We start from the raw sequence: 13,611 nt of genomic DNA, 5'->3' as shown, positions 1-13,611 counted from the left end.
TCAAGAACATTTGAGCACATTCTGTTAAATGGGTGCTTTGAATTCAGATTCAAGGTCAAGATTTTAGTACGTGCACAGATTCTTTTAGATGTTTTATCTCTAATAAATAACATTTATCCTACAGAATTTGCTCATTTATTTATAAATTAACTCATTGAGATAAAGTGGGGATGAGGGGAATGACCCGCCAATTTCGGGGTCACCGGGGGCGAGGTCACTGAGGCAGTTAAACAACTCCTTGGTGGCAGAGCCCCTGGTGTTGATGAGGTCCGCCCCGAGTTCCTGAAGGCTCTGGACGTTGTAGGGCTGTCCTGGTTGACACGCCTCTGCAATGTTGCGTGGAGATCAGGGGCAGTACCTGTGGACTGGCAGACCGGGGTGGTGGTCCCCATCTTTAAGAAGGGGGACCGGAGGGTGTGTTCCAACTACAGGGGGATCACACTCCTCAGCCTCCCTGGGAAAGTCTATGCCAGGGTGTTGGAAAGGAGAGTTCGTCCGCTAGTCGAACCTCAGATACAGGAGGAACAATGCGGTTTTCGTCCTGGTCGTGGAACACTGGACCAGCTCTTTATCCTCTCGAGGATACTTGAGGGTGCATGGGAGTTTGCCCAACCAGTCTACATGTGTTTTGTGGACTTGGAGAAGGCATTCGACCGTGTCCCTCGGGGTGTCCTGTGGGAGGTGTTGCGGGAGTATGGGGTGTCTGGCCCATTGCTACGGGCCATTCGATCCCTATACAACCGTTGCAAGAGCTTGGTTCGCATTGCCGGCAATAAGTCGGACTCGTTCCCGGTGGGTGATGGGCTCCGCCAGGGCTGCCCTTTGTCTCCGGTTCTGTTCATAATTTTTATGGACAGGATTTCTAGGCGCAGCCAAGTGGCGGAGGGCTTTCGCTTTGGTGGCCTCAGAATCTCATCTCTGATTTTTGCGGATGATGTGGTTCTGTTGGCTTCATCGGGTGGGGGCCTCCAGCTCGCACTGGAACGGTTCGCAGCCGAGTGTGAAGCAGCGGGAATGAGGATCAGCACCTCCAAATCTGAGGCCATGGTTCTCAGCCGGAAAAGGGTGGAGTGCCCACTTCGGGTCGGGGATGAGTTCCTGCCCCAAGTGGAGGAGTTCAAGTATCTCGGGGTCTTGTTCGCGAGTGATGGGAGAAGGGAGCCGGAGATCGACAGACGGATTGGGGCTGCAGCTGCAGTGATGCGGATGCTGCTCCGGTCCGTCGTGGTGAAGAGGGAGCTGAGTGTAAAAGCGAAGCTCTCAATTTACCGGTCGATCTACGTCCCCTTTCTTTCTTTTTTTTTTTTTTTTTTTTTTTTTTTTTTGCCTGTCCCGTTTGGCTCTTTTGCCATCAGAATTGTTGTCTAAAGGCAAAGAAAGATGCCCAACGGATTTACTTTACCAAATTGACCATCCCAGCCTTGCCGTAATGGTCCATTTGATTCCCTTTTATTGTTCATTTTATTTTCACTTACTGAATACGGGACAGACTTGACTGGGGGAAAGAAGGGGAGAAAGAAAGAGGGAAAGAGAAACAGCTGAGAAGAGGGACGGGGGAGAAGGGCAAAAACCAACAGAATGAGCAGGAAAAAAAATAAGAAAAAAAATGCATATATCGATCACCTGGGTCACCTGCTGAGAAAGAAAAAAGAAAACAAGCAGAAGAGAACAAGAGTAATAGAATAAACAACATCACAATGATATATGGGAATATGACAGTAAATACTAAATATTAAACATTATTGTGCAGCACATAAGATCAACAGAACACAGTGTGCTTTGAGGTAGGAGCCAAAAAGGGTGTAGTTTGTGGGTGTGATCACCCGTGTGTACACCTGTGAGCATGGACGCGCTTGTTTGTTGTTGTTTTTTTAAAAGGTTCCTTCATGTAATGATCTGCTAGAGGGTGTGGGGGGGCCACAGCCCCGTCCTCCAGGGCATGAAGGAGGTATGGAGGAGATCAAAACTCCAGACATCCAGAGGCCCCCAGAACACAACAGACCAAGGAAGACCAACAGAGGGGCAGCCGCGCCACTGTCCCAGAAAGAGCTGAGGAGAGTCCCAGATGAGGGCTCACTCAGCAGCCGCGGAGCAGAAGCCAGGGGGAGTTGCAGTGACGCGCCCGTGAGCTCCGCCGGCAGCCAGCCGTGCCTGAGTGACCGAGCCCCAGGCCAAGAGGCCGGGGGCACCCCACCTCCGAAGTGGCCTCGCTCGGGACGATCTACGTCCCTACCCTCACCTATGGCCACGAGCTGTGGGTAGTGACCGAAAGAACGAGATCGCGGATACAAGCGGCAGAAATGAGCTTCCTCCGAAGGGTGGCTGGCCTCTCCCTTAGAGATAGGGTGAGAAGTTCGGTCATCCGGGAGGGGCTCAGAGTAGAGCCGCTGCTCCTCCACATCGAAAGGAGCCAGCTGAGGTGGTTCGGGCATCTGACAAGGATGCCACCTGGGCGCCTCCTGGGTGAGGTGTTCCAGGCATGTCCCACCGGGAGGAGGCCCCGGGGCAGACCCAGGACACGCTGGAGAGATTATATCTCTCGGTTGGCCTGGGAACGCCTTGGTATTCCCCTGGATAAGCTGGAGGAGGTGGCTGGGAAGAGGGAGGTCTGGGCCTCTTTGCTTAGGCTGCTGCCCCCGCGACCCGGCCTCGGATAAAGCGGATGACGATGGATGGATGGATGGATGGAGATAAAGTGGGGAGACCGTGGCTTAGGCGGTTGGGAAGCGTATCTGTAACCGGAAGGTCGCCAGTTCGATCCCCGGGCTCTCTATCCTGGTCATTGTGTCCTTGGGCACGACACTTTACCCTACCACCTACTGGTGTTGGCCAGAGGGGCCAATGGCGCAATATGGAAGCCTCGCTTCTGTCAGTGTGCCCCAGGGCAACTGTGGCTACAACCGTAGCTTGCCTCCACCAGTGTGTAAATGCGAGAGTGAATGAATAGTGGCATTGTAAAGCGCTTTGGGTGCCTTGAAAAGCGCTATATAAATCCAATCCATTATTATTAAGTGAAAGAATGTCTTTTAATGTATCCAGGATGACTTTGGCCCTCGGACTATCGGTCTTAGCGTTGAAGGGTCGCCCTTTCAGGTAAACACTGACTCTGAATGGGGCATGACAGATTTGATGTTTCTGATGCCATTTGTCCTATGACTCATTTACTGGTTTAGTTTTACAATACAGTACGGTAATAGTTTGGGAGCTCTGCATAAAACAATAATCACAGTTAAAGACCAAAAATCTGCTCAAAATGTTTTGATGAGTTGGCTTGAAGATTCTGTATTATAGGCTGGTGCTTGAATGAATCTTTACCTTTAATTATGGGTTGTATATTGTTTTCTTTACTGTCATTAAGTTCCTAATAACCTGTTTGTAATATAGTTGGACTGGTATGATTGTGCATGTGCCGATTACACTGAAAAACTTTAAAATTTTAAAGTTTTCCATGCACAAAATCACTCGAGGGACTTTTCTTTCTTTATGGGGAAAGATCACCATCTTCAGGCCAAGAAAAGTAGTAACATAAAGACACTGATAGACTCATACACTGTGTGGCTTTTAGAAGAAATGGGACAGAATTGAACATTTTATGATTTTATTTCTCAAATAAAGGTAAAAGTACAACAATAAATTAAAAAATATATATCTTTGGGTATCAATGTTAATTTTTATGACACATATACACAAATAAAAACAATAAATAGCTAAATAAATAATATTTACATTCTTCATTTACAGCATAGGAAACATGGCTGCAGGTGCTAAACACTGTTGACAGAGACCATCTTAAAGCCTCTGATGGTGACATTCATATTTGTGAGCCACAGGCTGGCTTGCAGCATCTTTTCTCCCACCATGTTGGGCATGAACGGGATTGGCTGATCCACTCTTCCTCCTGGAGGCAGTGGGGGCATCCTGCAGGAAAATGTAGAAAGCTTATTTTAAAAAAATGTTTGCAAAACGTAGAAATTTATTCCAGTAACTTAGAGTGGCTGACTACAATAAACGTCCTGTCACTTTGCATCACGCCTCTAAGCAAACATTCAGTGATTATCCTGCTATGCAGCCATGAACATATACATGCATAAAACAATGCAAACATACCACAGTGACAAGTCAACATTCTCTCAAGAAAGACAGTGTTCCTTTCTGCACTGCACAGTGACACTCCTCTATTTTAGAATTCCTGTCATTAGCAGGCATTTATGGCGTTCTAAAGTCCCTGTGGTGTCTATTAATTATTGCCCATGAGACAAAAAAATCATTCTTACCTGAACTGAACTTTGCCTTGGAGCAGCCCAGCCCCAGCTACAGTCAGTACTCCACTGACTGGGTGAGAATATGGGTTGATGAAGGTCACTAGGGCAGTCTGTTCGCTGTGTTGCTTGATGGACTTTTCATCTGCAACCTGAAGGACAAACACATTAGTAAACCCAGAACATTTCCTCAAGTTCTCCATTATATAACTTTAAGCTAATAAATATGACATAACATCTGCTGTCTGCAACTCATACTTGTAACTATATGATTACATTTTTATTCAAAAAGGAGAAATATTATAGAAATTTTCAAAACCACCGATGCATTTTTTTCACAGCTGGTGCATCATCAAATCAGATATGAAAATCCTGAATGCCCTTTAAATACTTTCTTATAATATTACATAGCAACCTGTACTTGGTATCAAAGCATTGGAATTTGTGCTCAAAGACATAAAGTTTAATTAATTAATTTGTTTAAAGAAGTTTAAGTTGATGGATGCAATAAGTCTGTATGTGAGAAACTTTAAGGAGGAAATATTGAGAATTTTTGTAAAGTACCTGTATGATGAGCTGTGGACTGGTGATGTTGAACTCCTCTGAGCTCAGGACTCTCTCCTGACTGGCAGTATCCTCCACAACAACTGCAAGGTTGATCAGGTTATCCCCCACCACGTCTTCATACTGTGCTAGGGGGATCTTCTGCCTCACTACCTTGACTGGATAGAGGAAGTGACACAGAAATTAGGTTGTGTTAAATAAATAGTCAAATCCAAATAGATTAAGTTCTGAAAACAACAACAGTCCTTCAAAGGTGAATATTTTAGTTGTAGATGAGAAAAGTAAATGTACCTTCCATAGGTGCAAGTTGTAAGACACCGTGGTTTTCCCAGAAGGTGTCCGAGGGACTGTGGTTGTATTCTTTTGCCTGGGCATTGAGGTGAATCTTCAACATCTTGGCTACATTCTGCTTGTTCATGATTTTCACGCTGAAGCTGACAGGCTCCCCAACAATGGGGGATTTGTCCAGGGTCAGGAAGACTAGCACTCCCTGGGATGAACCTGCTGAATAAACATGAAAAAGTCCTCATGAAGAGATATGTTTATAAAGAAATCGGTATAAACTCTGATGAATACATTCAAAACTACAAATTACCTCTTCTTAGTGTTGAGTCACCTGAACTTGAAGAGCTTCTTGATGAAAGTGTTGAAGTTGGGCCTGTGTTATAAAGACAGAAAGACAAATGTGAGTATGTGAGAGTGCTATTATTTCACTTTATCACTTTAGTTCAATATATCACTTCATTAAATTGCATAATGTGCAAATCAATGAGCAGAATTCTAGTTTTATGGTCATACTTTTGATGTATTTGTAATCTCCTGTGATCTTTTGCAATCTGGGGAACCCAACAGCCTTAGTGCAGATGAGGGAGCCAACTCTCTCAGTGTCTTTGCTGAACCCGAGCACCTGACCCTGGCCCAAGATGATTGTATGGATATCAGCATTCACACTGGCGTAGACAAATGGGACATCATAGAACAGGTCCACACGCTTGTTCTTTATTGCTTTGACTGGTGCGGGGCCACAGCAGTACACTCCTGTGATGATGGCAGAAACAAGACCGTTTTGAAGAAGTTCACAAAGAATTAAAGAGTGGAAGAAAAAGTTTAAGAACTTTTTTTAGCACACACCTCCACTTCTCTGCTGAGGAGTCGGGTCAAGAACTTGCCAGCCATCCATTCCAGATTCAAGATCCCGACGAGTCATCCAGCACTCCACCCAGACATGGAAGTTCCTGTTAAAGTCCAACAAAAGATAAAGTTAAGCATTAAAATGTCATTAAAGTCTTTAAAGTAGTTAAATAATACAGTTTATAAGCAAAATATAAAACTGACCAGATGCTGTCTTTGGTGCGGTTTAACTTCTGCCCTGTTGCGCTGTAGTATTCCTCAATCACCAGGTTGCCATCAGTGTCATGGGCAGAGTTGAAGTTTGTGATCACACGGCAAGGAATGCCAAGAACTCTCATAACTGAAGCACAATTGATTTAAAAAAAACACTGTTAAAATATTTGAACACTGTCATGGAAAAAATGACTCGGTGTTAAAAAAAAAGGAATGAAAACACTTTATTATGATAGCATCATTTAGAACAACTGATTATCAAAGACCAGAATTACATGATCTAAGTTACTTGCTTTTATAAGGTTTTAAAAGATGAAGATATAAGCACCTGTGCACATGACAGCTGCAAAAACCCAGCACTGTCCATACTTGACTGGGCTGTTACCAGACTGGTTCCACTTTCTCAAAATGTCCCCACTCCCAGTCCACATGGAGGGACTGACACCTTGTTTGAAGTCGCCTGTCCAGTTCCCCTTCAGCACCCCACGGTCATCCTCACTGTTGATCTAAACACAAAGCACAACTTAAGTATAGTTTTTACTGTTTGCACAGCACGTGCCAAAGATGCCAAAACAGGTTTGGGCATCCCATAATTTTCCATGTTGCCTTGGCAGTTTTACAGTAATAATTACAGTGTTGCTGCATGTGACATTTAGTGTTCAGAACATTGAAGGCTGTGTCTCTTCATCGTGTCAATGTGCAGAACATAGTGTCCCAGGTTAAGCCCAAGCTTGTTTAACAAGTAGAAATGATGCTCATGTAATAGATTGTAAACAAGATCCAAAAACTAATGTGATTCATACAATTTGTAAAGCTAGTTAATGTTGAATTTGTGTTGCTAGACAGAATCTGTTGACACTCACCATGGCAGACACAACCCGGCTGAGGTACACGGGGTTGTTTCGGTTCAGGTAGTCCATCTTTCTGTTCTTTTTGTGCTGAGGGCTGACTTGGAGCAAATTCAAGCATGCCTCCAGAACACCAGACTCATACTTTACAAGCAGAAAAAAGAAAAGAGAAAATTTGAGTACATCCTGTTAAGCAGGTGGTTTGAAGTCAGATTTAAGGTCAAGATTTTACTATGTGCACACATACTTTAAGATGTTTTATCTCATTGATCCTCCAAAATTTGCACATTTATTCATTTTCAACTATTGTTTTGAAGAATTATTAAAGTGAACTGAAAGTGAACACTGGGAATCTTTCAAAACAGTGTTACAGAGAATACGATCTTTATGCACTTTGATAAAGCATAATACACTCATACATAATACCTCATTTAAAAGGCACATCTTCTGGTAATACTTTTTTTTTTTGAGTTGCTTAGTGTTCAGTTTGCGACTTTCTTACCTGATCAAAAGACCACGGTCTTTCAACAATGTTTGTCCCTGATCCCATAAACAGCAACCCAAAGTCACTCTGGATATATTCTTCTCTCTGATCCTCAAATGGGATGTATACTGTATCCTCTGCAAGAAATACATCCTGCATTTAGAACCACACAGTGTACTAACATTTTCAAGTCATGCTCAATTCAACATTTTCAAAGAGATTTACAGATCATCCAGTCCACGGACCTATATAGTACTGTAGCAGATACTTAAAAATAAGTAATTAATAATTTATTATGTATTCTACAATAATGTAATTTTCAATATGGTTTGTGTGTTAGGCCACACAAACCATATATGTATTCTGATACATATATGGTTGCTGCAACAAGCTACCAAAATAAATCTGATTCTCCAGCACTGATACTTTGCTTCACTTACCAGAACACCAGGGGTTGCAGAGCAGGATGAAATTGCCATATGCAGAGCTTTTCTTGCCATCCTGAGTAAGCACACACAGCTGAAATCTGTAGGAGCCGACTGAGGCAGAGGCAGGAGAGTAGATGTAGATAGAAGGTTTCAGAGGGTTCCACTCCTCAGGGTCAATATAGGCATTCCAGCTGGACTTGGAAGAGCTCTTGGAGAAGGTTACAGGCATTACTGCGTACAGGTTACCTGATGGGAAAATTGAGGAATGTTAGAAACACAAGCAAAAGCCTTAAATTGTGGGTTAGACCACTTGTATACAAAAGCATCCATGCAATATACTCAGGAAAGTACCTAGCATGATTTTCACCCTCAGAGTATTGATCTTAGGGTTGAAGGGTCGCCCTTCCAGCTGAACGCTGACTTTAAATGGGGCTCCTCTCCGCACCACCAGAGATTTGGTGTTCCTGAAGCCATTCGTCCTATGACTCTCAAGGTTTTCTGATTGTTCCAGGTCAACATATTTTATCCTCAAGTCTGCAAGTTGAGAAAAAGAAACATTAAAGACTGTCAACATCATACATTGTCTGTAACAGTAAAAGGCAATCACGCACAGCAGTAATCATGGTAATAATCAAATCATAATCAAAGTCTTTATCAAGAGTGAATTTGCTCTGTATAACAAATGAATAGTAATGAATAGTAAGGAACAGAAAAGAGTGAAAGAGTTTGCATTTCTGAAGATGAAATCTCACCTTCCATCTCTTAGTCTCTCTTTCTCACAGCAACGTTGTATGACTCCACTATCGCCCACTAAAGCTATATAAGCATTTTGCCCAACCCTTCTTAAGCATTTCAGAAGGCAGGGAGAACGCAGTGTGACTTTCTTGAATTGTTACCAAGGCCCGAGGCCTTGGGCAAGAACAGTACCTTTCAGTGTTAACAGATGCTAGCAAACCTGATTTTCAATGATTAATATCTGTCGCATAGACCACAAACTTTGATATTCCACACAATAGAATCTGCATTCAGACGTCATGTTATGACACAGGATTCAACTGAAGGATGATTCTATTACGTAAGTCCTAGATTTTGTTTCACATACAGGTCTGTTATCCAAATATTATTGTTTACATTGTGTTCTAAGTTTATTTGCAGAGAGGCTTTTTTCTGACGATTTTGAATGAATGACACTTGTTAACGGCTAGTTTGATGCACCCACTATTTGAATATGTGACTAATACGATATTACAAAGTTCTGCATATACAGTATGAGGTGGTACTAACTATTTATTTTGTTGACTATAAGGTTGAGTTGGATGTTCAAAAACTTGTGTGAAATTATTTCAGTTTTGTGACATGGCACGTTATCCTGCTGGAAGCAGCCAGCTGAAAATGGGCACAATATTGTCATAAAGATAAGGACATGGTTAGCAACAATACTCGGATAGGTCGTGCATTTAAACAATGCTAAACTGGTACTAAGGAGTCTAAAATGTGCCAAGAAAATGTCCCCCAGAGCTGCGACAGCCTGAAACTTTGATACAAGGCAGGATCATTTCTTGCTCTTATTGTGTTTAACCCAAATACTGTCCCTGCCACCCAAATGACCAGGCAACATTTTTCCAGTTGTCTGTTGTCCAGTTTTTGATGAGCTCATGTGAACTGTATATTCAGTTTCCTGATTTAGGTGACAGGGATGGCTGTTGTGGTATTCTGCTGCTGTAGCCCATCTGCATTAACATGTTCAATATACTGTGCAATCAGTGATGTTCTTTTGCATACTTTGGTTGGAACAAGTGTTTAACCTTTCAGTATGAAGCAGTCTGGCCATTTTCCTCTGACTTTTGACATCAACAAGTGATTTTCACCCTGAGAGCTGCAGCTCACTAGCTATTTTCTCTTTTTAGATGATTCTCTGTAATCCCAGAGATAGTTGTCCATCAGTTCAAGCACCAGTTTCTGAAAGACCAGTCTATTCACGCCCTAATAGTATTTAGCTTTTTTTATGCTTATATTTATAATCAGAGGTGGGACCAAGTCATTGTTTTGCAAGTCTCAAGTAAGTCTCAAGTCTTTATCCTCAAGTCTCAAGTCAAGTCTCAAGTAATGTCAGGCAAGTCAGAGTCGAGTCTCAAGTCACTGGTGTAAAAGTCCGAGTAAAGTCACAAGTCTGAAATTTTGAATTTCAAGTCTTTTCGAGTCTTTAAAAAAAAACGAAAAAAGAAGGTTGCAGTTATGCTAAATGTAAATATTGGACCATGTAATTTTTAAATCTGTGTTTTTCTCAACACATGACAAAATAGTGAACTTGCAGCTCAATTAAACTTAGCTCCAAGAATAATTTTCACCGACAGTTCTGAGATAAGCTGCATGTTATTCTTGGATGCGGTTGTAGGACCGGTGTTGTGCCAAAAAGTGATTGTCTGCCAAAAACTGATTTCCGGTATTTGCCAAAATTGATTGCTTGTATTTAAACTGCTATAAGTAACTTGTTGGGCTATAATATATGAAACAGATGTCAATTGCATCCCTCATGGATGACATATAGTCATCTTGAGCCACAAACAACATCCGTGTAACAAGGTAGAAGCCACAATCAGTTTTTGGCAGTGACTTTTATATAACCTTTATTTTTGCAGTTAAAAACAATCTCATTAACATTAAAAATGTCTTTTGTAAGAGTAAGTTGGCCAAGAGGACAGCAGAAATGGCAGCAAATATTCCAATAGTTCTTTAAAAATATTTTAAGTAGGGATAAGGGACCGGATTGGTTATAATGTAAGTACAATAACACAGAGTTGTGAAGATACTTGAAAAACTGATAATTTTTTAATTCTATATATAACCCCTTTGTAAACCCTGTTCACCGAAGTCTATTTACGAACATACATAAAGATATTACACGGAAAAAAATACACGGAAACATTGGAAATCAGTTTTTGGCAGACAATCACTTTTTGGCACAACACCGGCTTTAAAATCGCATGACAAAAATATCATACACATTAAAAAAAACTGCATCACCAACGTAGCCTGGACAACATTTGCTAGTTAGATGAAGTCAGCTATCTCATCGTAGCATGTTTATTTGCATATTTATAATCATACGGTTCTTGGAGTGAGCGCATACACTCATGAAGTTTAGTAACTTCAGGTCACTGCAACAAGCCCAGGTACAGTTTACCGACGGATGGGTACAGGACCTTGAAATGCACCGTGTAGAACGAAAGACCATCGTACGTATCATAAGTTTACCAGTCTCACAAATCGTCTTCATAAATACACATTCGTTAACCGTTTATTAATAGGACCTTTGAGCTCAACGGTAATTAATTAGTAGTAGAAATAATTTCTGGTACGCGTTACAGAAATGTAGCAGTGACAATAATACTGTATGCTGTAATCGTACTGGGCAATTAGTGATACATAAAAACTGTTTTATCCTGTGAATAAAAGTATATGTTTTTGTCAATGTACCATGGTAATAACAGAAGCGAAACGCAACATTGTGTCAGGACAATTCACTATTTATGCACATTAAACAAAGGAGCATAGCGCGACAATTTCTGTTCAGCGCCAGACTTGCTTGTAACCTATATCACCAATTATGTTAAGAAAAATGACGCATTAACTACAACAGCAAACTGACCTTCGTGTAAATGCTTGGAGCAGACTAACCTGGGAGCTGGAGTGTTCTGGGACGTTATATTTGGTCTTGAATGGCTGCAATCCAGTCGCGTCTTTGTTACTTCGGAAACATGGCTCAAACAATTTCTCTTCAACGACGTAATCCGATAACAACCGATCTCTTTACCCGTCGGCTTTCCGTGGCTGTCATGTGACCGGCTATTGCAGTTAATAGTACAACGGCTTCTTGACATTTTTGTGTTTCTTTTTATCGCTGTATAACTGATTTTAATTGAAAGCCTGCGTGCGCTAGTACCTCTTGCCACGAGTTCCCAGAATCCTTTGCGGTTCTACCCCTGAATGACGTCACATTTTCAATCTACATGTACATCTAATATACATGTTAAATTTTATATTTGGGGTGAAATATCAAGTCTTTTCAAGTAAACCGGTTCAAGTCCAATTCAAGTCCCAGGTCATTGGTGTAAAAGTCCAAGTCAAGTCACAAGTCTTAGAACATTTTTTCAAGTCAAATCTAAAGTCATAAAATTAATGACTCGAGTCTGACTCGAGTCCAAGTCATGTGACTCGAGTCCACACCTCTGTTTATAATACACATAGCATAATAGGAAAAGCTAAAAATAAAATTATGGCACAGTATTTTATTTTGAATTTATCATAATTATCACTTTAACACATTTTCTAATGGTTTTCGTAGTCTTCTTTTACATGGGCAGCCTCACTGCTTTGGGGTTGAGATAATAAAATATGAAAGATTTTATATCAAATGATTCCACTGAAAAAAATGTTCATCTAATTTAAAAAAAACTTTATGAATGAAACTCCCACACATGCTTTCATGCTTTGAATGAAAACACACACACACACCCCACTGTTTGCACATCATGTCCCAAAGATGACAAAACAGGTTTTAGCATTCCATAGATAATCACAGTGTTGCTGCATGTGACATTTTGTGATCAGAACTTTGAAGGAGGTGTCTCTTCGTCTTTTCAAACTGCAGAACACAGTGTCCCAATTCAAGAACATTTGAGCACATTCTGTTAAATGGGTGCTTTGAATTCAGATTCAAGGTCAAGATTTTAGTACGTGCACAGATTCTTTTAGATGTTTTATCTCTAATAAATAACATTTATCCTACAGAATTTGCTCATTTATTTATAAATTAACTCATTGAGATAAAGTGGGGATGAGGGGAATGACCCGCCAATTTCGGGGTCACCGGGGGCGAGGTCACTGAGGCAGTTAAACAACTCCTTGGTGGCAGAGCCCCTGGTGTTGATGAGGTCCGCCCCGAGTTCCTGAAGGCTCTGGACGTTGTAGGGCTGTCCTGGTTGACACGCCTCTGCAATGTTGCGTGGAGATCAGGGGCAGTACCTGTGGACTGGCAGACCGGGGTGGTGGTCCCCATCTTTAAGAAGGGGGACCGGAGGGTGTGTTCCAACTACAGGGGGATCACACTCCTCAGCCTCCCTGGGAAAGTCTATGCCAGGGTGTTGGAAAGGAGAGTTCGTCCGCTAGTCGAACCTCGGATACAGGAGGAACAATGCGGTTTTCGTCCTGGTCGTGGAACACTGGACCAGCTCTTTATCCTCTCGAGGATACTTGAGGGTGCATGGGAGTTTGCCCAACCAGTCTACATGTGTTTTGTGGACTTGGAGAAGGCATTCGACCGTGTCCCTCGGGGTGTCCTGTGGGAGGTGTTGCGGGAGTATGGGGTGTCTGGCCCATTGCTACGGGCCATTCGATCCCTATACAACCGTTGCAAGAGCTTGGTTCGCATTGCCGGCAATAAGTCGGACTCGTTCCCAGTGGGTGATGGGCTCCGCCAGGGCTGCCCTTTGTCTCCGGTTCTGTTCATAATTTTTATGGACAGGATTTCTAGGCGCAGCCAAGTGGCGGAGGGCTTTCGCTTTGGTGGCCTCAGAATCTCATCTCTGATTTTTGCGGATGATGTGGTTCTGTTGGCTTCATCGGGTGAGGGCCTCCAGCTCGCACTGGAACGGTTCGCAGCCGAGTGTGAAGCAGCGGGAATG

General features: G+C 42.3%; 1 protein-coding gene across 2 annotated transcripts; it reads right to left on the bottom strand.

The window, feature by feature from the left end:
- Positions 1–3,581: 3,581 nt before the first annotated feature.
- Positions 3,582–8,760, bottom strand: LOC112434800 (protein-glutamine gamma-glutamyltransferase 5-like). Of its 2 annotated transcripts, none has more exons than XM_076884298.1 (14): positions 8,680–8,760; positions 8,279–8,461; positions 7,940–8,173; positions 7,518–7,636; positions 7,031–7,159; positions 6,496–6,673; positions 6,159–6,294; positions 5,955–6,058; positions 5,622–5,861; positions 5,419–5,481; positions 5,115–5,327; positions 4,824–4,981; positions 4,275–4,411; positions 3,582–3,918 (listed from the first exon to the last, which is right to left on the bottom strand). In XM_076884298.1, the coding sequence occupies exons 1-14, from the start codon at positions 8,684–8,686 to the stop codon at positions 3,765–3,767; spliced, it is 2,055 nt and encodes a 684-aa protein (XP_076740413.1). In that variant the 5' UTR covers positions 8,687–8,760; the 3' UTR covers positions 3,582–3,764. The 2 variants fall into 2 exon arrangements, with proteins under 2 accessions (XP_076740413.1, XP_076740414.1); XM_076884299.1 differs by having other exon boundaries at positions 5,115–5,324.
- Positions 8,761–13,611: the final 4,851 nt, after the last annotated feature.

This window comes from Maylandia zebra, linkage group LG5 (assembly GCF_041146795.1).
Source record: "Maylandia zebra isolate NMK-2024a linkage group LG5, Mzebra_GT3a, whole genome shotgun sequence".
Taxonomy (NCBI): Eukaryota; Metazoa; Chordata; class Actinopteri; order Cichliformes; family Cichlidae; genus Maylandia; species Maylandia zebra.
Note: the sequence above shows the minus strand (reverse complement) of the source record. Positions and strands in the feature narration are given on the sequence as shown.